At 45.5% G+C, this 27,937-nt stretch overlaps 1 protein-coding gene across 4 annotated transcripts; it reads left to right on the top strand.

Moving 5' to 3' along the window:
- Window positions 1–44: 44 nt before the first annotated feature.
- On the top strand, window positions 45–26,916 carry PRXL2A (peroxiredoxin like 2A). 4 transcript variants are annotated; one of them, XM_077930605.1, is made up of 7 exons: window positions 57–203; window positions 14,053–14,248; window positions 19,129–19,308; window positions 21,361–21,455; window positions 22,709–22,849; window positions 25,617–25,781; window positions 26,507–26,916. In XM_077930605.1, exons 3-7 carry the CDS (start codon window positions 19,131–19,133, stop codon window positions 26,612–26,614), a joined length of 687 nt encoding a protein of 228 aa, XP_077786731.1. In that variant the 5' UTR covers window positions 57–203; window positions 14,053–14,248; window positions 19,129–19,130; the 3' UTR covers window positions 26,615–26,916. The 4 variants fall into 4 exon arrangements, with proteins under 4 accessions (XP_077786732.1, XP_077786730.1, XP_077786731.1 ...); XM_077930606.1 differs by lacking the exon at window positions 14,053–14,248 and having other exon boundaries at window positions 45–203; window positions 21,364–21,455; XM_077930604.1 differs by lacking the exon at window positions 14,053–14,248 and having other exon boundaries at window positions 46–203.
- The last annotated feature ends 1,021 nt before the right edge of the window (window positions 26,917–27,937 follow it).

The following is a 27,937-nucleotide window of genomic DNA, read 5'->3' as shown; positions in this document are numbered from 1 at the left end:
TCAATCAGCGTGCGGGGGATTGATTAGTCAGCCTGGGAGCGCGTTGAGCCCCCCCCCCCCGCTCCCAGGCTCGAAGGTTGCAACAAAGCAAAGACCTTGGCGTCGCTTGCAGGTAGCGGGGGAGGCGCCTGATCAGCGGCAGCAGTTGCAGCAGGGGAGGCGCTGAGCCCGCAGGAGCATCTCTCTGCAGGAGCTGCTGTGGTGTGAGTATCCCTCGGTCCCTGCACTAGCCCGGCCGTGGGAGGGAATAAAACAGCAATATTCCCTGCTGCAGATCAAGGGAAATCCACGCTCGGTTGTCCCTTGGAAAAAACGCAGGCAGGCAGGGAATAAGAACAATATTCCCAGCAGCCAAAAAAAATAAAAAGAGGGAAATCCACTCTCAGTTGACCCTTGGAAAAAAAAAAAAACGCAGGCAGGGCGGGAATAAGAACAATATTCCCTGCAGCCAAAATAAAGGGGGAATTCTACGCTTGGTTGTTGCTAGAAAAAGCGCAGTCAGAGAAGAAATAATATTCCATGTCGGGGGCGGGACGAGCGGGATCCACTCTGCGGTGTCCCTTGGAAAAGCCTAGCCAGGGCTGCCTGGAAGCCGAGTGGCTTGTAGTTGGAGGGTTTTTTCCCATCTGGCTGAATGAAGCCGCTGGGAGTGCTCCAGAGTAGGGGAGAGGGTGCAGGAAATTTACCAAGAAAGGATCGCCTCTTTTAAAGGCACAACTTTTCTCTCTCTCTCTTTAAAGCATTTATAATTGCCTCCGCCCCCCCATCTTGTTGCAGTGTAATTATATGTTAATCTAGTTAGAGATAATCTTGTTGCCCCCTCCCCAAGTTAAGTGCCCCAATTTGGAAGTTCTGCTGAAATTATTATCGAATGATTGATGATCCTTCATCCTTAACCCAGGGCGGGTTACAGCAGTAAAGCACTATATTAAAAGCAACTTACCACCGTAAAAATAAAAAAGGTAGGGTCCTAAAAAAACGACACTTTGCTTATGGTGCAGCAGTAAAGCTGCTAGCATATTTGCAAAGTTAAGCAGGGTTCAATATGGTTTCAAATTGGATGGGGGACTCTGTGTTGAAATCCCTGCATTGCAGGGGGTTGGACTAGATGACCATTGGGTGCCTTCCAACTTTGCGATTCTATATTTCTAACTACAAAGTAAGAGGAGCAGTATTTACCATATTGGCTCCAGGAAGTTGTACTAGAATCAACAGACTTTATAGAGCTGGAAGGGAGCAGATAGACCCTCTGACCCTTGCCAGTCTGGGAATCTTGCAACTAAAAGCTTCCCTAAAACATGACCATCCAGCCATCACTTAAAGATCTCCAGCAAAGCACCCTGATGAACTCTGTCCCACTTCTGAACCTAAAGAAGCTTCTCCAAATGTTTAGGTGAAATCTTGCTTTCTTGCCTCTTGAGAAAATGAAGGTATTGACTCTTGAGAAAATGAAGGTCATGGCTTTCAGATTTTTTTTTTTAAAAAAACATATTCTGAAAGATTATTACTGTCTTTAAAGTCTGAGGAGATGCTGTATACTGTTATAGGTAATTTCTGCACTGGGTAGCCTAGAATGTATAAATAGTTTAGGGTTTTTTGTTTGTTTCTTTCTTTTTCAGTTTTATTTGTCGCTTGAATATTTCTCAATGAATGTAAATAAATATGTTCCTTATGAGGAGTTAAGCAGAGTGTATCCAAATATTCCATTTTATCGGACTTGTGGCTTGGATTTCAGGCACCATTTCAACCTTTGATTTGTGAGGTTCAACAAAGGCTTCCTTTTTCAAATGGTAAAGAAGCAGCCTATTTTAAGAAACAGGTTGCCAGCTGACCAGAAAATAGTTAGCCTGGCTTACGCTCCTGTCTTTCAAAGCAGTTTGATGTGCATACATTGTCAAGTGTCTTCCCCCACCTCAAAGATAAACATTAGCACACTGATGCCTGCACATTAAGGCAGTATTAAAACTGTTACAGTAGTGGATCGAAAGGTTGGCAGCCCTATTTAAAAGCCAGATATTGCAGCTGGAATGATTAGATAGCTGTGTTGATTTACTCTTGTCTCCCTGGTTTTAAACACACATTCGCTTGAGTTGATATGTATTTCGCTTTGACCGTAAGGGGAACAGAGCAGGGAATCGAGTAAATCTTTTGTGACCTGAATCCTGTGGGGAGGCTATGCAAACCCCTTGCGTAACAGATGGCGTATTTAGAAATAACCCTTTACATTAATCAAACACTTGTGCTTTGTTTTGAAATAATCCTCACTTTAAAGTGAGTATTAACTTCGTATCTTGTACATCGAGAATAGCATCTTTGGGCTCCATCTATTTACCTGGGATTAAGACCTGCTGGCAACCTAGCAGTTCGAAAGCACCCCCGGGTGCAAGTAGATAAATAGGGACCGCTTTCTAGCGGGAAGGTAAACGGCGTTTCCGTGTGCGGCTCTGGCTAGCCAGAGCAGCGATGTCACGCTGGCCACGTGACCCGGAAGTGTCTCCGGACAGCGCTGGCCCCCGGCCTCTTAAGTGAGATGGGCGCACAACCCCAGAGTCTGTCAAGACTGGCCCGTACGGGCAGGGGTACCTTTACCTTTACCTTTAAGACCTGCTGGCATAGCTGAAAGCTTCTGAAAACTGGTTTGCTATTTGTGTAATATTTTTCCTCAGAACCAAATCCACAGAATTGGGGGTATATATATATATATATATATATATATATATATATATATATATATACACCGTATTTTTCGCTCTATAACACGCACCTGACCATAACACGCACATCGTTTTTAGAGGAGGAAAACAAGGAAAAAAATTCTGAATGAAACAGTGGATGTATCATTTTTGTGCTTCATGCTGTGGCCACAGACATGTGATCTGATGGTGAATTTGGGGTAGCTCAATGCAAAGATCCTGAGGATCCATGTGCATCCATGCTTTTTAACCACATTTTTGCACCATTGCAGCCCCAGGCAACAGTGGGTGTGTGATTTTTGGGGGGCAGGCTGCTATGTGATCTGATGGTGAATTTGGGGTGGCCCAATGCAAAGATCCTGAGGATCCATGTGGATCCATGCTTTTTAACCACGTTTTTGCACCATTGCAGCCCCAGGCAACAGTGGGTGTGTGATTTTAGGGGGGCAGGCTGCTATGTGATCTGATGGTGAATTTGGGGTGGCCCAATGCAAAGATCATGAGGATCCATGTGGATCCATGCTTTGTAACTACATTTTAAGTGGGGAGTGAAGGAAAAACACAGAAGGGACAAGAGAGCGGTGTGCAGAGAAGCAGCTGGCTAAGAAAGCAGGAAAGGGATTTTACGGGAGGGAGGAAAGAAAGGCAAAAGTTTCCACAAACCGAAGCCAGCTTTCTCTCTCCTCCTGCATGTTTTCTGGCTGCCTGCGAGGAGCACGGAGAGGAATTAGAAGGAAAGACCTCTGCTTTCCCCTCTGCTTGCCTGGAGGGGAGGGGATTTGCCTGCTCTTTGTTCCGTTTGAGCAAACACAGCAACGAAACAGAGGAGGGTGGGCAGTAAGACCCTGAGGCAGAATGCAGGAAAGCAACCACTTCCTCTTTTCAGGTTTCCCTCTCCTACACAACGCACGATTGATTTTTGCTGATTTTTGTTCCTGCGCTCCCCTAATCGGCTCCAGGGACCCCCCCCCCCCCCACATTCGCTCCATAACACGCACAGACATTTCCCCTTCCTTTTTAGGAGAAAAAATCTGCGTGTAATAGAGAGAAAAATACGGTATATGTTATTAATGTGTGACATTTTAATGTATTTTTCATCTTTGTGGGAAGTTGCCCAGGGTGGCTGGGGAAACCCAGCCAGATGGGTGGGGTACAAATAATAAATTATTATATTATTCTTATTATATATGCCAGCAGTAAGTGCTTGGCATTGCTCAGGAAGTCAAATGAGTGTGGGGAACATCCCACAAGTGCAGTTTTGAAAGTTTTGGTCTGCCATCTTGATTTAACACGGCAAATTTTCAAAAGTAGGGGGTCCATGGCTTGGTTTTTGAAAAATGAGGTCCACAGTACTTCACTAGTGAGCTTTGTGGGAAGGGGTTTTTGGTTTTGTTCTTATTATGATAGGTATTTTGTGCTTTCATTTGGTAGCGTTATGCTGTAAACCACCCCGTGATCTTTGGATGAAGGATGGTATTATTATTATTATTATTATTATTAGAGAGCCAGTGTGGTGTAGTGGTTAAGAGCGTTGATTCGTAATCTGGTGAACCGGGTTCGATTCCCCACTTCTCCACATGCAGCTGCTGGGTGACTTTGGGCTAGTCACACTTCTTTGAAGTCTCTCAGCCCCACTCACCTCACAGAGTGTTTGTTGTGGGGGAGGAAGGGAAAGGAGAATGTTAGCCGCTTTGAGACTCCTTCGGGTAGTGATAAAGCGGGATATCAAATCCAAACTCTCTATTATTATTATTATTATTATTATTATTATTATTATTATTATTATTAAGCACTAGAGGTCTCTCCCATGGCCCTGCCCATCTGTTAAACATGGCCCATGGTTTGTGAGGCAGAGGAGATAAGCATCCAGGCCACAGGCCAGTTCAAATATCCCCCCCCCCGCGCCTTATACCCAATCACATTACAGATTCATATACAGTCATACCTCGGGTTACAGACGCTTCAGGTTGCCCTGTTTTCAGGTTGCGCACTGCGCCAAACCCGGAAGTACCGGAACGGGTTACTTCCAGGTTTTGGTACTCGCGCTTGCGCAGAAGCGCTAAATCGTGCTTTGCGCAGAAGCGCCGAATCGCAACCCGCGCATGTGCAGACGTGGCGCTGCGGGTTGCGAATGTGCCTCCCACACGGATCACATTCACAACCCGAGCGTCCATTGTATTCAGTGATGCTGCCTGGCATCTGCTCTTCAAGACCCCAGGTAAAAGCCTTTCCCAGTCCAGCTGCCTTGGTTCCTCTAATTAGAGACCCAAGGTCTTCTGTATGCTCTGCCCCTCCTTATAGCTCCAGGTTGATTTGCAAACCAGGCAGGGCTTCTCTTTAGAAAGCTATAAATATAACATTTAAATGCCACTGCATTGGTGGGGCTCCCGAAGTGGATTGTTTTGCTGCCAAATGGTGAGTGTGCACAAAAGTGCCTTTGGATTTGCCCTTTGATCGTCAGGGGTTTGCCAGATCTGCTCCTGGCTTCGCAGTTCATAGACGTTGCTGCGGGGAATGTGGGGGCAACGGACTGAGCTGAATGGAGTGGCCTTTGAATGTATAGCGATCGGGACTGACTCATCCAAGAGAAATGAGATATTAATGATTAAAAGAGCTGCTTAATTGTTCTGGGCAAGGCTGATCAAAGGCAAAAGGAGTGAAAGAGCTTACATCTGCATTCTCTCTTACTGAGTAATCCACATCTATTGGGTGCAGTGAATGGTCTGGGAACACCCACCCCTCTACCCTTGTTGGCATCTGTCTTGTCTGAAGAGTCAAAAGAGTGCGCCTCCGGGAGTGAAGTCAAACCGCTGCATTAGGAACATGGAACCGACCTCCCTGGGCGCAAGCCTAGGCAGTGTGTATTGAGTTCCTAGGCTGCCCAGACGACAAGACCCCCTCTTGGCCACACAGATATGGTCCAAAGGAAAGCAGAGCAATACGTTTGGCACCAGCTTGGCTGCAGGAGTTGCCAGAAGGAGGCGTACAAAGTGCTATCCAACTGTCTTTAGGGACTCCACTCCAGATTTATGTAGGGCAGGGGTGTCTAAATGTTTTTCAAAGAGGGCCAGCTGTGATGAAGTGAATGGCCGTGGGGGCCAACCAAAGGGCCAGCCAAAGTTTTGACCTTTTTTTTTGGATTGACGTTGTTGAGCTTCTTTTAGGATTGAAATTGTTGAGGTTTTTTTTAAAAGGATTTTATCCCAGGAAATAAACTGCCACAGGGGCTGGATTAAACCAACCCGTGGGCCAGATTAGGCCCCCAAAATGGACTTGGGACATGCCTGATGTAGGGTTTACTCCTTAGCCTTCTCTTCTCCCAAAGATGTCCCGCAAGGCAGTGGAGGTTTAGGATCAGAGTTTTCCTTCTAGATAGGCTGCCTTCCCAGGTGGACGAGTCCCATCTGCCCCTCGCTTCCCTCTACAACATGTGCAGAAATAGTCTCATCCATTCAATCTGCCAGAGCTTGTCTCGGCATGCAGAGGAAGTCTCTAACTCACTGAGGGTTTAAGACCCACCGACCACCCTCCCCTCATTTTGCCAGCCGGTCGAAGCCATTCCCAGGGTGCGGCCACTGTTACATGCAGACTGCTTCTAGGGCCCACAGGTGAGAATTGGATGTAGGATGTGGACCAAGGTAGACAAACTACTGCAGAAAGAGCATGACGTGTCCCTCACCAGAGGTAATACCCCCTTCTCTAACATCCCATACACCCCACCACTGTACCGCTGTGGAAGCAAAAGAGGTGCAGATCTGATTAGTGACTGGTCCAAGAGAGCAATCTGTGAAAGCGGTTTGTCTCCCAAGGAGTTCAGAGATTATCACATCACACTCTTCCAGCAACCTTGGGGAGTGGTTTAGCAAAAGAGTGTGAGTGATACTGAGGGACCCTTGGTGATTCCCCCCCCCCCCCGCCTTAATGGGCATCGCTTTACACTTGTTTACATTGAATTCCATCTGCCATTTTTACTGCTCACTCGCCCAGATTGATCAGAAAGTTTTGGAGCTCTTGGAAACCCTTTTTGTTTTAACAATTGTTATGTACTGAGTTGAATAGGATCCAAAATGCAGCAGTCTGATTGGTCCTAGAACAATAGGATCCAAAATGCAGCAGTCTGATTGGTCCTAGAACAATAGGATTCAGAATGCAGCAGTCTGATTGGTACTAGAACAATGCAGCAGTATGATTGGTCTGCAGGAGCCACCCAATCCAGCTCCAGATGGAAGTGAATCCACAACCTGGTTGGCCTACAGAAGAATTCCGGAATTAGCCAATCACGTGCAGCCCATTGTGTAAATAATGTATATAAAGCAGATACTTTGGGGAAACTTTCATTCTTCCTCACCACTATGAGCTGAATAAAGAGCATGAAATCTACTCTCGACTCCGAGTATATTTCAACAATATAACATCCTCAGCAAACTTGGCTACCCCACTGTTCATCCCTGAAACTAAGTACCGTAACTCATACACAAGTTTAAAAGTCCAAACACTGATCCTCAAAGGACGCCACTTTCTGCACACCTCTAATGGGGGAATGAGGCATTAATTCCTAGTCTCCCTTTCCTGTTTCTTAACCATTCTTAACCTGATCCACAAGACTACTCGTTTGGAAACTTTGGGGGAGAAGGGGGATCACCTATGAAATACTTGCTTTGTTAGAATGACTTAAATGCTTTTTAGTACAGGGTTTTACACACCCAGATTGTGTAGTATACAGATTGTCTTTCATATAAAACTCTATAGGACTTATGCCTGTGAATAGTGTGGACACCCAAATGCAAGATGCATTTCTGCATCTGGGTTCTACCATTGTCGTGAGAGAAGCATGCTTGTGAATTGTTGCTTCTGCCTTCCTCTGGTTGATGGTGCTTTCCTTTTCAACTCTGACATTTTGCCATCTGAGAAACAGGAAGAAACAAGATAGCATGCCCTTTGGTAGCATGGAGTGCAGCAGTTAGAGGATCTTTCTCTAGCATTGGGTATATTCACAATTTTGCTTGAACAGAACTAAGGCATGCATTTATCTGGGAGCAAAGTCCACTAAACCAAGTACGTCTTGCTTGCGAGTAAACATGCATGGAATTGCTGTCAAATTTCATAAAAATGCAACATAGTACCATTCTGTGTATTAATAATGATGCCTTATATGTTGTAAAAACAGTGAAATAAGTTTAGGTTTGATAAGAAAGTATTGCATATATTTTTATTTTCCTCTCCTGGAAACCCTGGGGGAGGGGAAGCCACCCCACCCCACCCCCAGCTTCCAAATTTATGGACATTTTACATCTCTAGCCATGTAAAGGTAAAGGACCCCTGACCGTTAAGTCCAGTCACAAACGACTCTGGGGTTGCAGCGCTCATCTCACTTTACTGGCCAAGGGAGCCAACGTTTGTCCTCAGACAGTTTTTCCAGGTCATGTGGCCAGCATGACTAAGCCGCTTCTGGCGAAACCAGAGCAGCGCACGGAAACACCATTTACCTTCCCGCTGGAGCGATGCCTATTTATCTACTTGCACTTTGACATGCTTTCGAACTGCTAGGTTGGCAGGAGATGGGACCGAGCAGCTGACCCCGTCGCGGGGATTTGAACCGTCGACCTTCCGATCAGCAAGCCCTAGGCTCAGTGGTTTAGACCACAGCGCCACCTGCGTCCGATAGGGCTTTTAAGATAGGCCCTCCTCACTTGTGATGACAGTCCAAACATAGAACTGTAAAGTTGGAAAGGACCACAAGGGTCATCTAGTCCAACCCCCTGAAATGCAGGAATCCTTCTCCCAATGTGGGGCTCAAACCCATGACCCTGAGATTAAGAGTCTCTTGCTCTACTGACTGAGCTATCTCTTGAGGATAAACATCCCTAAAACTGGGACACAGTTGTTTTTATTAAGCAAACAGATGCTATCTGAGTTGAGTACAGGAACAGAAACCTAGGTATTTAATGCATGAAAATGAGTGGTGACCACATTGTCATGCACTATAAAGGGATTGCATAATTACTGCAATATTCCCGGCTTTCAGCTCAGTTGAAACTACCATTAATCAACTCTAGATCAGCATAGCACACCTAGAAAATGTGGGCATTGGAAGTTCCCACAGGTATCTGGTTGGCTACTGCAAGAACAGGATACTGGACTAAGATGGGCCATTGGCCGTTTCCTGAATTCCTTCACCATGTAACCACTGTATAGATTTCAGAATTGTGGGGTGGGTTTGCCTATATTCTTCTGTGCCTGTGCCCATGCACATATCCCCTCCCCCCCATGTGCTGACATAAACACTGCCAGAGGCAACAGGGTTCTGGTAATTGTTTAGAACGGAGAACTTCAGCAGGAAAGTTTGTGTTGTGCGAAGTGTTAAAAAGATGTGCCCGATAAAATTCCCGCCCCTATGCCACAGCTAAAGCTGTTGCTTTAAATGCTGTGTTCATCCTTGAAATTTAAGGACCTTGCTTAGACAGGTTAAACTTGCTATGGCTTTTTCTTGCCGGATCACATTTTCTGGAGACACAGACCCTGCAGGAACTTCGAACGAGGAAAGCAAGTTGCAGCTGAGGAGAGAGCGTTCTATTTTTGCCTCTGTTCTTTATCTCAGCGAAACCTGTCACGATCACTTGCCACATCCCACAGTGGAGAGCTGGACTACACATTCAGATATGTTGTGTGGGGCAGCATTTGCTGGATCTGAGCATTTCATGGGGAAATAGCTTAAGGAGAAGGCTAGTTTTCCCCAGCTGGGAGTGATGACAGGGAGGGGCTACTTAACGTCCGTCCCCCACCCCACCCCGCTATACTTTCTCTCTCTCTCTCTCTCTCTCTCTCTCTCTCTCTCTCTCCTTAAAGGGAAGGGTTGTCGCTCGGTGGTAGAACATCTGCTTTGAGTGCAGAAAGTCCCAGGTTCGATTTCTGCCTGAAATCTTAGAGAACTACTGCTGGTCAACATAGTAGGTAATACTATGCCACCCCAATCTCCACCAAGTAGTGCGCTAGACTCATGCACTCACCCAGGTTCTGTGTTTCCTTTTGGGAATGGGACACAGTGGAGACCGGGGCATCTTTATGATATATTGTGTGTGTGTGTTTGTGTAGCTTAGGTTGTGTTTGTGTAGCTCAAGTTGTGTGTTTTTTATATATATATTTATAAACTTGGGAAGTGATGCTCATATCTATGTGTGTGTATGCATACACAGAGAGAGAGAGAGGGAGGGAGGAATCTTGGTTCTCAAATGCTTTGGTACTTGAACATTTCGGCTCCCAAACACCAAAATCAGGAAGTAAGTGTTCCAGTTTTTGAACGTTTTTTGGAAGCCGAGCGTCCGATGCAACTGTCGGCTATTGTTTCCGGGGCGTCTGCACCAATTGGAAAGCCGTGCCTTGGTTTTTGAATGTTTTGGAAGTCGAACGGACTTCTGGAATGGACTACGTTCGAGAACCAAGGTACCACTGTGTGTGTGTGTGTGTGTCTAGATGGGGAAGGGTATAAATACTATTGTTGTTGTTGTTGGTAATGGTGGTAGTAGTAGTAGTAGCAGTAGCGGCAGCGGCACCAGGTTCTTCCAAAGGTAGCATCATCCTTGTTTTGCAGCTTGCCTTTCCCCAGAAATGGTAAAACCCCTCTTTTTCTACCCATGCTAATCTAAGCCTTGGTCTTTTGTAACACAGAAAGAGGAGCCCCACTCATCTGCATTTTTACACATTGTTCTTTGATGCTCCGATCCACACCCAGGGTATTATTACCTCTGAGGAAATAGCTTTTTACACCTGCCTGCCTAGGATTAAAGGGAGTGTCTGAGATACAATTTAGGATACCTAGGTTCGTTAACACCTCACACATGCTGATTACAGAGGATTCTTTAATACACGTGGGATCTTGCATCCCAACCTTAATTAAATTCTAACACTACTTGAGTCCAGGGTGTCTTGCACTTGCAGATTCATAACAATACTTAATAAGATAGGTCAGCGGTCTGACACTATAAGGTAGGCAGCTTCCTGCTAAAAATCACTCCCCATAGCTGTTTCCCTTGAAGGAAAAGATTTGGATAGCCTGCATTTCCCCCCACAGGGAGAAACACAGCTTATGAAAGGTGGGAGGGAAGGGTAAGCAGCCCACCTCTGCTCTTCTTCTGATTAATCTTCCAAGTCTGCATTGTTTTTGTTTTTTTTAAATGGGCGCCAGGGTAGGAGGGGAGAGACTCTCCCATCGAGTGTGGCTCTTAAGAGGGCTATCCCACAATATATTTCAGAACTCTCAGCTCACAGGAGAGAAGGTAGAAGGAAGTGTGCTCAGTAAGCAAGCTGATTTGAGATAGTGATTGATCAGATATGGACAAAATGCTTTTGTCAGCCAGCGTAAACATTTCCTTTTTTTTTTTTAAATATAAAAGCTCTTTATTTATACGATAACTAAAACACACACAAAAAACACAAATACACAATTACACACAAATTACAAACATAACCATGAACACATAATTTTCTTGGCAAACATTACAACATCTATTGGCTTAACACTAAAGACCCAACTTCCCGTCTATTCCATATTTCAGATTCGTATTACTTATTGCCAATACACATTTTCATAATTAAACTTATTCTCAATAAATCTAATTTCTTCTATCTACCTAGCAACTATTACTGAAGTTCCTCGAATGCTGCAACAGAATTTAAACTACTATATTTATTTTTCAGATATTCTTTAAAAACCTCCCATTTAGAAACAAATTCCTGTTTTGATTTATTCTTTATCTTTTCTGATAAACCATCTAATTCGGCATATTCTGTCAGTTTTTGGATCCAATCTTGTATAGAGGGGATTTCATTACTTTTCCATTTTGCTGCGATCAAAACTCTTGCTGCCGCCGTCGCATATAGAAAGATACAGCGTAAACATTTCCAAGGTGGCGATACTGACCTGGTATCTCTTCAGTGGGTGTTGTTGCACAAGGTTGATCTCAGTATTTCAGAAATACTGTTTTGGCAGAATACCCGATGAGCAGGCAGGGACGGGAAAAGTGTGGACTACACTGTTGCTCCTATCAGGTCCAGCCCGTACGGCCAGTGGGTCCGTGAAGGTGGGAGTTGTGTGAAGTATTTGAAAACAGGGAAGCAAGTAGCTTCATAAGGCTTTTTAGTGCTCTGCGGATGCGCACTGAGTGCTATGGCATAGATCTTTACCCCTCACCACAATTGTGTCAGGGACTGACAGGTCTCTGATGTGTGTGCACCGAGGGGAAAGATTGGCTGGAGTCTGACTCGGGAGAGGGGGGCAGTGGTAGGGACCTCCATCAGCCAAGAGGCAAGAATCAGAAGCAGGGGAAGATCCACCTCTCAACAACACGCAACCAGGAGAGTGTGCCCCGCAACAGCAGAGCTCCCTGGAATTGAACCCTGCTTATTACCAGCAAGCTGCTTTTTGTGGAACTGGGCTTTACGAGACTTCCCAGGCGAGCAACTGCCCAGTTCCATATTACAGTGCAGAGATGGTGAGGCAGCCTCCACCATCATCTAGTAACTTCTTCATGGCATCAAGCACTTACACTCCCTGGTCTGCAATGGGGAATTATTCAGCTACAAATCCTGGACAAATGCAGAATGTTGATGGAAGTGCTTCGGACTCTCAGATTTTCTCTTTAAGTCAGGTTTCGGAACAAAAGAGCCAGACTGCCAAGGAGAATTGGTTTCAGGGCAAAGATTTACGATGAGAACCTGTAGCATTAAAGTAGCAACCAAACAAGCTGCCCAGGAGTCTTACTCCATCCTATGGTCTAAGATGTTTGCAAATGCTGCTTGAAAAATACCAAAAATAGACATGAAAGAAATCCTTTTCCAGATTAGCATCCCAACTCCTTCCTTGCTATCCGGTACATATTTTACAAGCTCCGTCTTTTAATGCATTTTAATGTAATACTTCGATGTTTTGAATAAAGTTTGTTTTTAAAAAAAAAGAAGAAGAAGAAGCAGGGAAAGATTCAGAGCTGAAGGATGGGTTGGAAGAAGGGGACTAAGAGGCAGGTCAGGCAAGTGAAGGGTCAGGTGCTTACCAAACCTCTCCTGCACAACTGTCTCCAAAACCAAGAAGGGATTGAAAAGAGAGGGGCAGAGGCAGTTTCCACACATAGGCATAGTCTCTGGCTACTGGGGGAAGGTGCATCAACTGGTGGAGGGGGAGTGGTCCCTTGTTGCTGCAACTGCTCCATAAAGCGCAGAGATGGGAATAGCTGCCTAGCCGCTAGATTGCTGCGCGTAGCTACCCAGAGCTGTAGAAGCAAACCGTGAGTGTTAATTTTTTGACAATAAATTACTTAACTATCTGCTGTATGCATTCCTTCGGCTGGGAAGCACCTTGACAGATGGGCATTACGATGAACAAAGTAAGAAGTACCTTGCTGAAATTCAGCAATAAGAGTTGTCAACTTCTGCCAGCATTTCCTGCAATAGGCACAAGTTCTCTTATGACGTATCTGTGAACTGTTTGTACAATACACTGGTAACTGGTGTGGGAGAGGAGAAAAGGGACTTTCTGGCACTGGCTGTAATGACTGAGGTACTTTTCCGAGGGAAATTCACTTCTCTTCCCTCTCAAAGTGTTCATATACTAATTTTTAGGTAATTCAACTGACATTTAAGGATCTGTTGGCTGACTGGTTCCTGGGAGTTGTCTCAGTTGGTAGACCATGAGATTCTTGATCTCAGTTTCATGGGTTCGAGACCCATGTTGGGTAAAAGATCCCTGCATCACAGGGGGTTGGGACTAGATGATCCTTGTGGTCCCTTCCAACTCTACAATTCTATGATCTCAATACTCTGGGCTCATCTACCCTTCTGCTTGCCCTGGGCCTAGAAAGCTGAGTCGTTTCCCGCATGCCCCATGCTTTCTAAGCACGGGTTCAAGCAGTTTTGCCCCACCGCTTCCCTCTGGAAAATCCAACTGCTGTTTGTTCCAATTCAGAGCTAAAGATTGGGTTTTCTTCGGGGAAAGTGGCAGGCTGGATAAGCCCTCTCTTGAATCCGTTTCATTGCTTTTATTAATATGACTGTGTTAGATTTTGTACTTAAATTTTTCACACGGCTTGGGGTGACCCTGCACCTTTAAGCCGGCTTGAGCTCACTCGCCCCAATTTGCCAAACAAAACCTGCAAATCAGTAAATAGGGTTGGTTCTTAGGTTGCCTAAGAATCAGTTCTGGGCAGTGAGGCAGAGAAGCTCCGCGAAAGTGCCTTCTTAATTCTCCTTTCAAGCCACAAATGTCTAAATGAACTGCACGCGGTCAGGCCAGGCTAGTAGCGGTTTCCACTGCCAAGTAATTTCTGTGGGCTTATTGTAATTTGTGTGGCATTTTTCTTTGCCACACCAGGATCACACGATCGAGACCACTTCTTCCAAACAACTTGCAAGGAATCGTATCCCTGGCACAAGACTTTGTCATGAGCCAGCCCTAGATTTCGACATGATCTGTCTTGTGTAATGGCTTCTGGAGTGATGTGCTCAGGCTGACGCCAAGGTTTCTCAGGCTGGCAGCGCGCCTGGTCCTGCCCACACTACTGAGGAGGGTGAGTCAAAAGCATCTTGCCGGCAGGAGCCTTTTCACATCGTATCTGCCCTTCTGCCAGCCTAGATGGCTCTTGGCTCTTGGCTTTCGCCCGGGTGTCAAGTCTGTGCGTACCTGCCGGCTTACTAACTGTTGCGGGCACTGGTAAGTGCGTTCATTTCTTAACCCTTGCACATTTTCAGAGTCCAAACAGATATAATATCTGCATTCAGATCTGCATTGCTTCATGCTTTGTGCATTCTCTGCAAGGAGGAGTAGATGGTTCTGTTGTGTTTCAAACCTCTCACATCCACCCATTGTGTGTGTGTTTTGTTGCAGGCTTAGTAGGGCATTGGTTTCAGTCATGCTGTAATGAACGTGGTGGCCACGCAGGATGAAAAATTGTGTATCTGTGGTATGAAGAGTCCAAAAGGCATCAACATGATAAAAAACACAATGATTGTATATACTGCAGGGGCCAGTGGTGCTGGGAGTTGTAGTTCAGCAGCGTCCTGAGGGCACTTGGATTATAGGTTTATGGTTGTGTGGTATTTGTGTGGTTGTTCGAGCTGCTCGTGCCCTTTTGTTTACTTCACTCATGTTTACTTATTCATGAGAAGTTTTTACAAAGAAACAAACTCAGTTGGGAGAGTATGAGACTTTTAACCTCAGGGCTGTGGGTTCGAGCCCTACAATCACTACATTGCAGGGGGGCTTAGAGTAGATGAGCCTTCCAAATCTACAATTCTGTGATTTCTTACCCATCTTTCACCCTGAGGTGGGTTACAACAATGTAAAAATACAATTGTGAAACAGCTAAAATGGATTAAAATCAAGGGAATAGGGCGAACACAAAAGCTGCTTTATGTTGATGTAGCAGTTCAGATTGGGTGGTCCCTAACCCTATATTCTTGTTTGAAGTTCTTTGACTACCTGCATGCTATGCCCCACAAACTTGAGGGGCGGGGGTTGGATAAGAGAAATGGCATTGGAGGTGGGAAGGCTTAATCCCCACACCCCAAGGCGACATCTTCAAGCTGACTCTGAATCAGGGCATTTCCATGGTTTGCTTTTTAAACGTTTTAAAGTGGGAGATGCAATTACAGGACTTCTGCCATCTTGTCTAGTTTGGCCCTTAAAAGTGGGACAGGTTTAAAAGTTAACTCTAGTTGAAGCAAACATGGATGCAATTGCACTAAAATTTGGGAATGGGACAGATTTTTAAATAATAAGAATGCTATCTTATTTACAGTGTGTGCCACCCAATCACAGATTTACTGTGTGGCTGCCATATTATACAGGGTCAGATGGTTTATTCAGCTGACTGCTCTGACTAAACTCTGCATCAGCTGACATAGTTGTTGTTGGACTACAATTCCCATCATCCTTAACCAGTGTTAGAAACTGAGATAGGAAAGCTAGGAGCTAAATGGCAACTTAAACCTAGGTTATGGGCGCAACAATGGAATGTCTAGCCCCCCTTTTTTATTAGAAGAATACAAAGCTGAAAATGAACGAACCGCAGCTAAAATGTTATGCTCAGTTTTCACATGGTCTGGTCCTTTCCCTGCCCACCCCCCTAATATTCTTAACAGGGTCTCTTCTCCAGTCTTCAGAGAGCAGCTAGAAGTGGGGAGACAGAAAAAGACCCTCCTTTCCTTCCACACTGCAGTTTCAATCTGAAATCTTAGGCGCAGCACTGTGCCCAGAGCTCAGAAACTGCTCACGCTAATGAAATTCCCTGCCGCAAAATGCGCCCAGAACAGTGGGAGTTTCGAACACTGTCCCTAACCATTGGTCATGCTGGTTGGGATTTGCAGGAGTTGTACTCCACAACAGCAGGAGGGCACTACCATCTACTCCTTGGCTAGGGGTTTTTCTTCATAGCCACCTGGCTGAGGTCTGTCTCAGATCTGCTTCTCAACATCCTTTTAACAGGTTTCCAGGAACTGGCTCCAGGCACAAGCTCTTAAATCCTACATTGTGAAATGTTTTCCAAGCGCCAATCCGAGCTACAGATCTTACAGTGGTTAAGCCACTTAAATCCTCCTCCTTTGTCCACAGCATTGGCTGGTGGTGTTTAATAATAGCAGTTAAGTTAGAATCAATACTCCTGTCAGAACAGTAGTAAATACGCAGATATATGACATCTGGGTATTGGTCTCCTACCCTCTCACCCCATCACCACCGCTGATACTCACTGGTGTGGGATGAATAGATTACTATGATTTATTTATTTTTTTAGGGAAGAAAACAAAAAACAACCGGTTAACTTGAAATGCTGTCGGGAATATCTGTTCTGGTTGCTAGGATTAAAGTCTTCAAAGAAAACTCTGGGATTGAACAGCGATTTGTATAATCCAAGACAATGCTCTTTAAATATGTTGAATCCCACAGAAACCCTATTATCTGCTCTCAGTCGTCCCCCCCATCCTGGTGGGGCAGAGGTGCAGGTACAGAGGGAAATGGTGGGCCGTGGGACAAACCTCTTCTCTACCACCATCATCCCCCCCACAGGTGGCTTGCCAGCAAAGTACCACTTTTTCTTCTATCTCCATCTGTGGTTCGGTTAGTAAGGGGCCAACTGAAAAGTCTTAAATGGCCTGTTTTGATTCAGAGGTTGTCAGTTGCTGACCCATGTTTCACGTCTTGACCTGCTTTGATGTCTACCAATGTCCCAATCATTGTGTTATTGTATGAGTTTTAATTTGCTTTAGTCTATTCCATTGCGTTTCTAACCTTCTGAATGTTTTAAATAATGGTGATAATTTTTTTTAGTGATAATTTTATTGTTTTATCTTCTTTCTAAACCTAAACTGCTTCAAGGGTCCCCTGCACTTACACTCGAGTGGTGTGTACATTTTATGAAATAAAATAAATATTGTTCGATCGCACTGGGAACCAATGTGGTCAACTTGGTATTTTTTTGCTTTCCTTACAGTTCTTTCCTTGGGGGACTTCAGGTCCATGCCACACAAATTAAAACACTAGAATTGGCACGTCCCATCCCTCTTGTTCTGTTCCAGAGTGCTGCAGTCCTATATGATGGGAATGGATTTGCTTATATCGTGTATCAAATGTCCCCTTAAAAAATATTGCAGTCTTCTCTCCTTTGCATCTGCCATTCCAACTTACGAGTGAGCCCTACCACCTTGCCCCTTTTCATTCTTTAAACAAAATCGTAGTGTCTCCAGCCATATGCCCACATAACTAACAGATTTGGAGTTCACAGTGGCTAAGTCCAAGTAGAATCCCTGCTTCAAAACATGCTGTTTGCCATATGCTGCGATGGCTTGTTTGGAATATTGTACAAATAAGATCTCGGCAGCCTCCAAGGTCGGATGTGGGGGAGATTCTGACTCTGTTCTGTCTCTTTGAAACTGTGTTCTGGGTTAGAGGGAACGTAGATTGGCACATTCCTGGTTGCATGCAATGTGTGAGTAATGAATCCGTATTTATTGCACAAATGTTTTCCCAACATGGCACTGATGATATCACTGTGACTGAGGAAAGATCAGTGTGCAGCTAGCCTTTTTATTATGCACATGGTTCGCCCTTCCATGGTGCAATGCGCTTGTGTGAACTAAGCAAATAAAACATTTTTGTTTAGGCAAGCCTATCCCAGATATATAGATGTTGACATATTTTAATCTCTTTTTAGATTACCTCTGGTTTTACTTGCTTTTGAAAAGTTTTCACTACAGTATTTGCTTTTAAAAACTGTTTTGATTGATAATTTTTAAAAAGTCTTGTAAACTGCTTTAAAGGTTTTGTTACAATCAAGTGGTATATAATTTTTTGTAAAACAAAGAAAAAGCCTGTAGATCCTGTGTGGGGTTTCTTAAATAAAAAAATGTGCCTTTCATTGTGCCATGAACAAAGTGACCCAGAAATATTTTAAATAAGAAAAAAAAAAACGTTGCCCAGGAACTGGATAGCTCAGTTGGTTAGAGTGTGGTGCTTATAACGCCAGGGTTGCAGGTTCGATTCCCATATGGGCCAGCTGCATGTTGGACTAGATGATCCTCAAGGTCCCTTCCAAGTCTCTGATTCTATAGCTCAGAATCTTCCATTTTCCCCAGCTGCTCCCTCTGAGACCCTTGAGAATCCCTCTTCTTGGAGAAACCCTGCAAAAATAATAGAAAAGGGAATGTATTTATCGGCTCCCTTTTAGAGCACATCCCTCACAAGGAGTTATATAGCTAAAGGAGATCCACTTAAATGGTATGGAATCTAAAAATCCAGAATGCAGGGGTGAATGTATGGCCTTATATTTGGTTTTTAAAAAGGGGGGGGGGCACTTAAGTTGGCGTTCAGGCAGTCCAAATTAAGGGCCTATAGCATGACAGGTTGCAAAAGCTAGCTTATCACAGACAGTGGCGAGCATGAGCTATGTAAGGCACGCCGTCAATTAGTGGATATCTTCTTCTGCCTCCCTTCCGAGATTCCAGCGGACATTGCCCACACCCTTTGAAGTATCCTTGGAGCCCGTAAGGATTAGAATTTTACTCTTTGAAAGTGGCAACCACTGCCTACTGAAAAGCAAGATTGCTTGCTGACTCCCCTGTTTCAGTAGAAAAAGCAGTCTGCAGTTTACACTTGGGGGTTCTTGGCTAATCGATGGACAAACCAGACCGCCCCCCCCCAACCTTCTCCTACCGACATGCCATTCAATTCTGTGTCTCTCAGTGTCTCTCAATTCTGTATCTCTCAGTGATGGTTTCATGGAGAATTCATAATGGTCCAAGTTGGGAACTCTTTGAACATCAAGCCAGTACCTTGTAAACAAAATAATCCCATCGGGTCTCTAGGTGAAATTGGTTTTGTAGGGTTGTTTTGTCTTGAAACCTTGTCAGCTAGTGGAGTAATGGATACCTTTTTCTTTGTTTCTTTGTTTTTCAGACATGTGTTCGGAGCTTGACCTGGGCTACTTCTCCATGGCGATGTGGACCATTGGCCTCGGAGCCATTGGGGCTGCTGTGACAGGGATAATCCTTGCCAATACAGACTTGTTTCTGACTAAAGCAGAAAAGGCTTCCTTGGATTTTCTCGGGTCGGCAGATCTGAAGACTCTGGGAGGAGGTAAGGCTTATGTGTGGCAGGGTCCTCTGTGGGCTGAGAACCCAGTGTTCTGAAAAAGCAGTCGGTGAATACTTTGGAAAGCCTGTTGCGGGAAAGAACCTTGATTTCCAGCCATGGGAAAAAGACCCATGAGCGGCATTTCTGCCTTTGTGGAATCGGAACTGCAGCCTTCTAATATGTGGCATAGATTTTACCACATTTCCCTTTGTTTCCAGCAGGCACTGAACTGCTTATATCAGAGGTTTTCGACCTTTCTGAGTCTATGGCTCCCTTAACCAACTACATTCTTTCTGTGGCACCCCTGCAAGGCTGACGAGCCCAGCTGTGTCACCCTGTGCCTGCAGAGCTGGCAGCCTCCCGCCCATTTTCGAACACCCTCCCTTGTGGAGTGTTCCCTCAGCCCCCTCTCCTCTCCCATCTCCTTGGGAATCCTCTGGGCAGCTGCTGCTGCTGCTGTCCCTGGACAGCATTTCTCTATGGAGCTTCTAGCCAGGGCTGCTGCAACAAACAGCCGTGCAAGCCTTTGGGAGGCAGAGATGCCAGAGGGTATCAGAGGAGGGAGGGAAGGAAAGAGGGACAGAGGCCAGTGTTGCCTGCAGCACCCCTGACCATCATTCAAGGCACCCCAGGGTGACACGGCACACTGGTTTGAAACCACTGGCTTATATGGTTAAAATGGCACCACATGTTCACAAGTGAGACATAATTAATGGGCTTATTTGAAAAAATATTTTTTGTGGGGTGGGGGGAGCCCTCTGGGAACTGCAGAAACCACCCAGGGAGGACCGAATAGAATGCTGACTGTCTTGGGAAAACGAGTGGCAGGAGTGCGGGACAGAATATTTGGAATCCTAAACGGAAGCGCTTCACTCTGCAACACTTGGTTACAGATCCCACTTGCTCCCCTGTTTCTGAAAGAAAATGTGTTCACTGAAAGGCCCAAGCCCAACTCAGTCAGGCTGTACTTGCCACGCACAGTTTGTGAGCCCGTGGCATGGTGGCTTCGACTATATCATTCAGCTTAACACTTGAAATTCAAGTGGTCTCCAAAAGCCCCATAAATAATACAGTGGTGCCTCGCAAGACGAAATTAATTCGTTCCGCAAGTTTTTTCTTCTTGCGAGTTTTTCGTCTTGCGATGCACGGTTTCCCATAGGAATGCATTGAAAATCAATTAATGCGTTCCTAGGGAAACCGACTTCAGACCAGGTCCGGGGACAGTCTGTCCCACGACCTCTTCTGAAGGCTGGGGGGGGGGGGGAAACAAGGGCTTTTCTTCCCACCCCCAGCATTTTAAAAAACCCCGGGACAGCGGAGGGCTTCTCCGCTGTCCGGGGCGATCTTAAAATGCTGGCGGGCGGCATTTTAAAATCGCCCCGGACAGCGGAGGACTTCTCCGCTGTCCGGAGCGATTTAAAAGCCCCTGGGAAGGCAGGCAGGGGGGACAAAGACTTTTGCCCCCCGCCAGTGTTGCCGGCATGCCGAAGCCTGCGCGCGCTGAGATCAGCGCGCCCAGGCTTCGCGGACCTCTCCGCAAGCAGCGGCAGCGCTGCCGCTGCTTGCGGTGAGTTGCCGGCATGCCGAAGCCTGCGCGCGCTGAGATCAGCGCGCCCAGGCTTCGCGGACCTCTCCTGCCTTCAAAAGCCGTCCGGGATAGCGGGAAGCGCTTCCCTGCTATCCCGGACTGCTTTTAAAATGCTGGCGGTGGGGAGCAAAGCCTTTCGGCCCCCGCCAGCCTTCCTGGACCTCTTCTGAAGGCCGGAGGGGGGGGAAAGGCTTTGCTCCCCACCGCCAGCATTTAAAAGAGGTCCCCGGAGATTTCCCCATGGGCTTTCGTCTTGCGAAGCAAGCCCATAGGGAAATTCGTTTTGCGAAGCGCCTCCAAAACGGAAAACCCTTTCGTCTAGCGGGTTTTCCGTCTTGCGAGGCGTTCGTCTTGCGGGGTACCACTGTATTGAAAAAAGCTGAGAAGATAGTCCATCTCACACGGCTGCTGAAGTGAACAAGAGGCAACAAGGACCATAATGACATATGCTATTGTTTGTCCCTCAGCAGAGCCAAGAGCATTCAAAGCAGAGGAACTGTGGAGGAAGCATGGTGCCGTCATCATGGCAGTGCGGCGGCCTGGATGATTTTTGTGCAGAGAGGTAGCGTGTTTTCCTTGTGGTTTCTTTCTAAAGAGCAAATGATGGGGTTTAACCTTGCTATTTCAAGACGCTTATGGGCTGCATGGATACAGAGATAAGGGTCTAGTATGTTTTCCATGTTGCCAATTTTTTGGTACTATGTTAAAGAGTTTCACAGAATCATAGAGCTGGAAGGGAACACGAGGGACATCTAGTCCAACCCCCTGCAGTGCAGGAATCTCTTGCCCAAGTGGGGCTTGAACTCACAACCCAGAGATTAAGAGTCTCATGCTATACCAACTGAGTTATCATATTTGCTTCTTGATTTTTTAAATTTTTTTTTGGTCAATCTCCTTTTCCAAATCTTCCATTCAGATGAGCTGCGGTAGGAATATTACAGGTCCAGTCCTGTTTGCGTTTTCTCTTTCATACTCAAGTCCTCTTCCTATGTCTACCTTCCTCCTATTGTTCTGTGTTGGACGCCTGGCAGTGTGGCGATGCGGTGGAGAGATCCTTCAGCGGCTAAACTTACCATTAATTTTGAGCTTAGGTTTCCTTAGGTTACAACATGTGTTTTGACCTTTGCTTTTTGCTTGGCTTTAGATTTACACAAGGAAAGCCTGATTTTCCTCCCAGTTATGTTAACTAGATTATTACAATAATAAGATGATAACACTAATAAAGCATATACACACACACAGAGAGAGAGAGACAACAATTTTAAACAAGGTATTAATTAAAATGTTCTTTTAATTAATCCTGCAATCCTAACCCACTCATCTAGGAAGAAGCCCCATTGAATTCACCAATGGTTAGGATTGCACTGTTACTTATTTTAAATATTTTTAGGTTGCATAATCGAACTATGTCCAGCCACCTAAATCGCAATACCACAAGAAATTGAAAGAAGGTGACAGTCCTAAAATCTGCAACAAATGATGGAATTAAAATGTGAAAAGCGGTCGCAGAACACAGTTAAAAGTGTTCTAGCTGTCTAAAGATGGAAAGGAAAGAATCCAGTGGCGTTCTGCTAGGAGGTCCACAGTTGCAACGCCACCATGCAGCAGGCTCTGCCTATTCCTTAGATAGGCCACAGAGCATTAGCACTTCTAAAATCCCCTGCCAATATATCAGTCTGTGATGCCATCTTAACATACATTTCCCACAGGCTTCATTTCAGGGCATGTTTGATAAGAGCAGTGAGATGGTTGTCCCTACATAGGGATGGCTTGTAGGCTGCAGCCACATAACTTATCTCTTCTCTCATTCGTAAGGAAGCTGCTCAGCTGTCCTCTCTGAAGCCCCAGCTTGACCAGCTGGGCATTCCCCTGTATGCTGTTGTGAAGGAGAACATTGGGACCGAGGTGGAGCAATTTCAGCCGTATTTCAAGGGGGAGATATTTCTGGATGCACAGGTAGATGCAATCAGTGACTTGTACTTGGGTTGTTCATCTGTCTCATAGATTATGTTAGAAGTTTTGAGCCACTCTGTCTTGATGTGTTTTCAGGTGCAAGGCTTAAGGCTATTCTTGCTTAAACTGGTTTGTGAAGCAGTCGTTAAGTTTGCACTGGCCAAAAAGCTTATACAGTGGTACCTCGGATTACATAGATTCTGCTAACTCAGAAATAGTACCTCGGGTTAAGAACTTTGCCTCAGAATGAGAACAGAAATTGTGCTGCGGCGGCGCGGCAGCAGCAGGAGGCCCCATAAGCTAAAGTGGTGCTTTAGATTAAGAACAGTTTCAGGTTAAGAACGGACCTCCGGAACGAATTAAGTACTTAACCCGAGGTACCACTGTACGGTCCTTTATTGGCAAAAGGTTCCCAGGTGGCTCAAAGATATGTGTGGGAAAACTCCACAATTCACCATTGAGCCCCTCCTGTGCTGCTTGGCTGAAGGTGTGGTCATTTGCCAATGTGAACCACAAGACTTTTTGTAATGCACATTTGCATTCTGAATACCATTTGCATTGCATAGTGATTTGGGCTTTTTAAAAAAAATGGCCCATAGCTTGGGTGATGGCTCCCCAATGACCTACAAAGGCATGCCTCTCTTGCTGTCTTCTTTGCAGGGGCACACAGTGAGAATACACTCCCACATAGGTTTTTGACCAACAAGCTGCTCATGTTGGTCCATGATCCCACTTACTAAAATTTCAGAGCACACAGATCCCTCCAGCAGCGTCACTGTGATAAGAGATGTGGCTATGCCTCTTCTCTTGCAACTAGGGGGTCTGGGGGGAAGTCGGTGGCGTGAAGATTATCTTAGCAAAAGCTGCTACTTAAGAGGCTAATTGGCTTTTGCTTTTCTATTTATATATCATAAATGGACATAGGCAGAAAACAGGTTAGCTCTGAAGCACTGGCCTGTCTTTGCATGATTTCCCCATTAGCATGCATAGATAAATGGAAAGATTAGGACATCTATTTATTCCCCACATAATTGGGCTGTGTGTCTTATTAGGCACCCCATCTTTTAGCAGATGCCAGAAATAAAAAGAAAGTTGGTAACAAATCAGTTGCGTGTGGTTCACCAGTAAGAACAGATACTGTGATGGCATTTGACTATGTTTACGAATGGTAAACCAAGGGGGGAGTAAGCTGTTTTAAAAATGTTCGGGGGCAGAATAGAAGCAGATCCTTTTTTTAATGGTGAGGCTGCGCTGCAAACAGCATATGGATCGGGATGCAGATGAGAGGGGAAGGGGGGAGGCAGGCGAGAAAGAAATGAATGAAAAGGTAGAGAGGGGGAGCAACTCTTTACTTAGGAGGGGGTGCTAAAAACAATACAATTCCACAGCTAGGAAACCCAAATTCTACTCAATGATTTAGAGAACCTGGTTTCAGCAACTTCTCTAAATCATTCAGAGCCCTCGCCCCAGGGCTGGCCCACCCATGAGACAAGGTGAGATGATCGCCTCAGGCAGCAGGATCCACAGAGGGAGCTGATCCTGCCTCCAAGGAATGCATTGCCTGCTGCTTTTGCAGTGGATTTGCCACTTCCTTGGCAGCCTCACCCCAGTGCTGCCTCTACAATGGCCTCTTGGCCAGTAGGAGGCGCTGCTGGTCTCCTCTCACCCTTGTCCCTGATGTACATCTTTATTCCCATCTTGTTCCTGATGTAGATCCCCGCTCACCCATTCTCCCATAGTGGTAGGGAGGCGCCATTTTGTGGCTTGCCTCAGGTGCCAAAATGTCTTGGGCCAGCCCTGCTCCCCACAGCCATTAGAGACCTTGCACAATGACTCTTCCGGCTCCTGAAATTGCAGCAGCCATCACCCAAGTACTTTCAAAGAATCAGAGCTGGAACAGGCCCAAGGGTCATCTAGTCCAATCCTCTGCAACGCAGGAATCTCAGCTAAAGCATTTCAAGCATATATTTGTAGCTAAAGGGCTAGAAGCTTATTTTGGCATGAGAGCCAAGATTCTGAGGAAGCTTAGTTTTTGCGCCCAGTACCACGCTCTGTAGGGACGCGGGTGGCGCTGTGGTGTAAACCACTGAGCCTAGGGCTTGCCGGTTGGAAGGTTGGCAGTTGGAATCCCAGCGACAGCGTGAGCTCCCGTTGCTCGGTCCCGGCTCCTGCCTATCTAGCAGTTTGAAAGCATGTCAAAATGCAAGTAGATAAATAGGTATCGCTCTGGCGGGAAGGTAAACAGAGTTTCCGTGCGCTGCTCTAGTTTCGCCAGAAGCGGCTTAGTCATGCTGGCCACATGTCCCGGAAAAACTGTCTGCGGTCAAACGTCGGCTCCCTCTGCCAGTAAAGCGAGATGAGCGCCGCAACCCCCGAGTCGTTCACGACTGGACTTAACTGTCAGGGGTCCTTTACCTTTACCTTTTTACCACGCTCTGTGGCTATGCACACACCGTACATATAAAGTACCTTGCCCCCAAAGAATGCTGGGAACTGTAGTTTACCCCTCAGAGGTACAATCTCCAGCACTCTTAAACGACAGCTCCCAGGATTCTTTGTAGGGAGCGATGTGCTTTAAATGTATATAGCATGCAAGCAGCCTACTTTCCCTGCACTCCTGCAGAATGAGAATGTACACAAAGTCCTATCGGGTGGTAATCTAAACCTTGTTTACCTTTTGTTTTGCTCTGGATCAGGAAGCGTTGTGTTTCTCTAGGAAGAACACACACTCTCTCTGTTTTGACTCACTTTTTCTAATCCCTTTCTACAGAAACGTTTCTATGGGCCTAAGAAAAGAAAGATGACCCTTTTGGGCATGTTTCGCTGCAGCGTCTGGAGGCATTTCTTCAACGCTTGGAAGCATGGCTATACTGGGAACTTGGAAGGAGAAGGCTTTGTCCTGGGAGGAGTTTTCGTAATTGGTCCTGGGAAGCAGGTACGTGTGTGTGTGTGTGTGTGTGTGTGTGTGTGTGTGTGTGTGTGAATGAGCGAATACAAAGCTGTTTTCATCCATCCTGTAGTTCCATGTTCTGCAGTTTTCAACCTCTAGAAGGGTCTTGGAGACCACTGCTCTCTCTTGTCTGGTCTCCTGCATTGAGGCAGAACTCCATTGAACATTCAGCATCCTTCACAGAGGAGGGCCCCGCTATTTTGGTTTCCTGATCTGGGAAGGATGCAAAGAGGTATTCATCTTGCTGAAAGCCCAGGCCTTGATTCTTGCAGCTGACTCCGTTCCCAAAAGGCCAGGGAGCGAAAAAGTTAGTCTTACAAAGGTAACAAAATGCAAAATACTGAAATCCTAACCGGGGGGTGGGGGGTGGTGGTGGTCAGGTGTGGTATTGCATTTCTTATTTTTTGAGGACATGGCAGGATTAAGTAAGGGATGTGGTAAATGAGGCATGGGCGTCACCAGGATTTATTGGGGAAGGGGGGCAGGACACCACCACCACCCTGGTCCTGTTCCAGAAATGGATCTTCTCAATTAGGGATTTTCTCAATTTTGCACCCGTGTGGGGGAAGAGCTTACGCTGACCAAATCCAACGGTACTTCACTTGCACAGAAATAGGGAGCTTAGAGGATTTGCAGAAGTTTAAGTGCCTCAAACATAGTTTTGTACAAAGGAAGCGTGTACCTGACCCACATTTTCCCTTTTATTTTAGGGCATTCTCCTGGAGCATCGTGAGAAGGAATTTGGAGACAAAGTAAGCCTTGATGCTGTCCTTGAAGCTGTTGAGAAGATCCAACCACAACCTTCAGAGCATAACTAGAGATATAGATGGCCCTTTCTTACTTACGAAAAAGCTACAAAGTCTGGGTGGAAACTCTTAACTATATCTCTAACTTGTTCCTAGATAGCAAACACAATGTTCCATTATAGCAGCTGTTTAGTACTACTGTTGGTTCCAGATATTCCTTCGGTGTTTCTCTTACTGGATTAATGACGGGCTTGGTCTGAAATCCAAAGATCTAGCCAAGACAGTTTCCAGTTAGAACAAAACTGCTAGGTGTATCTGGATATCTGAATGCAGGATTGATGACGGAAAGCTAATAAAAACTACATTCGAAACAATTACCGAAGTCCCAATTGGTTTTCGTTTTGTAGCTTTTTAAAGTCACCTTGCTAACCAGCCCTTATTTCATCATGGCTCCCAGTCCTGTAGAACTTTTCCCTCGCTGGGCCAAGTGTCATACTACCTGTGATCTTTGAGATCTGTCATCAGGCTTTCTTGAATGTTTCTTTTTTTGAAAAAATGATTTCAATTAAAGATTTCATTGGAGGGTTTAAAAAAAAAATATTTGCAACCTTGTGGGAGGGAATTGTGTTGGGATAGCAGAGCTAGGAAGGAGGCGTTAAAATTCCTAATGTGCTGTTTTTTATTAGAGTTTTTCTGTGTTACAAAACAAAGATAGAGGGGAAAGGTACACCTAGTATTTTTCATAGTTCATTTATTTAGTGAGAGACACTTTTGTTATATAATAAAACAGCCTGGCTGCTACTACAGCTTTGGAAAAAAACATGCAAAACCCCAGCACCTTCTGAAAATGGATCTCCTTACTCACATCTCGATTAGCCCTCTGGGCAAAGGGCGTTTTCTACAAGAGTAACTTATTTTTAGTTTTCATTATAATAAAGTGTAGAGGGGTGAAGCATTTGCAATGCCCAAATGAGCATTCTGGCAAAGGCAGGCTTTGTAATTGCATATCCCTTTAGAAACCTGCTTGAAGCAAGAACTGCTTTTGAAGTCTCAGGGGTCTTCTAGAGAAGTGTCTTCTTGCAGCGTTGTTCTTAAACATGTCACTGGTGCAATAATATCATGATAGCAGTAGATTTACACCACCATCCACATATAATTCTGCTTCATTGTTCTGTCACACTTCTCCCGTGTTGCTCTTTTTATTGCCCTTGGGAGGGCAACTCTTGCGACAAAACCAGGATGCCAACCACACAACCCCCAAATGTTATTTGTGGCATGAACAGTTACTGGATTTCAGCAGGAAGGCAAAAGATACGCACCAATTGGGAACGAAGCAGTACACCCGTTCTCAGGCACAAACAGCGTAGAAACAGGTTGTGTACAACTGCGCCAATT

Source organism: Podarcis muralis, chromosome 6, assembly GCF_964188315.1.
Source record: "Podarcis muralis chromosome 6, rPodMur119.hap1.1, whole genome shotgun sequence".
Lineage (NCBI taxonomy): Eukaryota > Metazoa > Chordata > Lepidosauria > Squamata > Lacertidae > Podarcis > Podarcis muralis.
The sequence above is the reverse complement of the archived record's forward strand: the minus strand, read 5'-3'. Positions and strand labels throughout refer to the sequence as shown.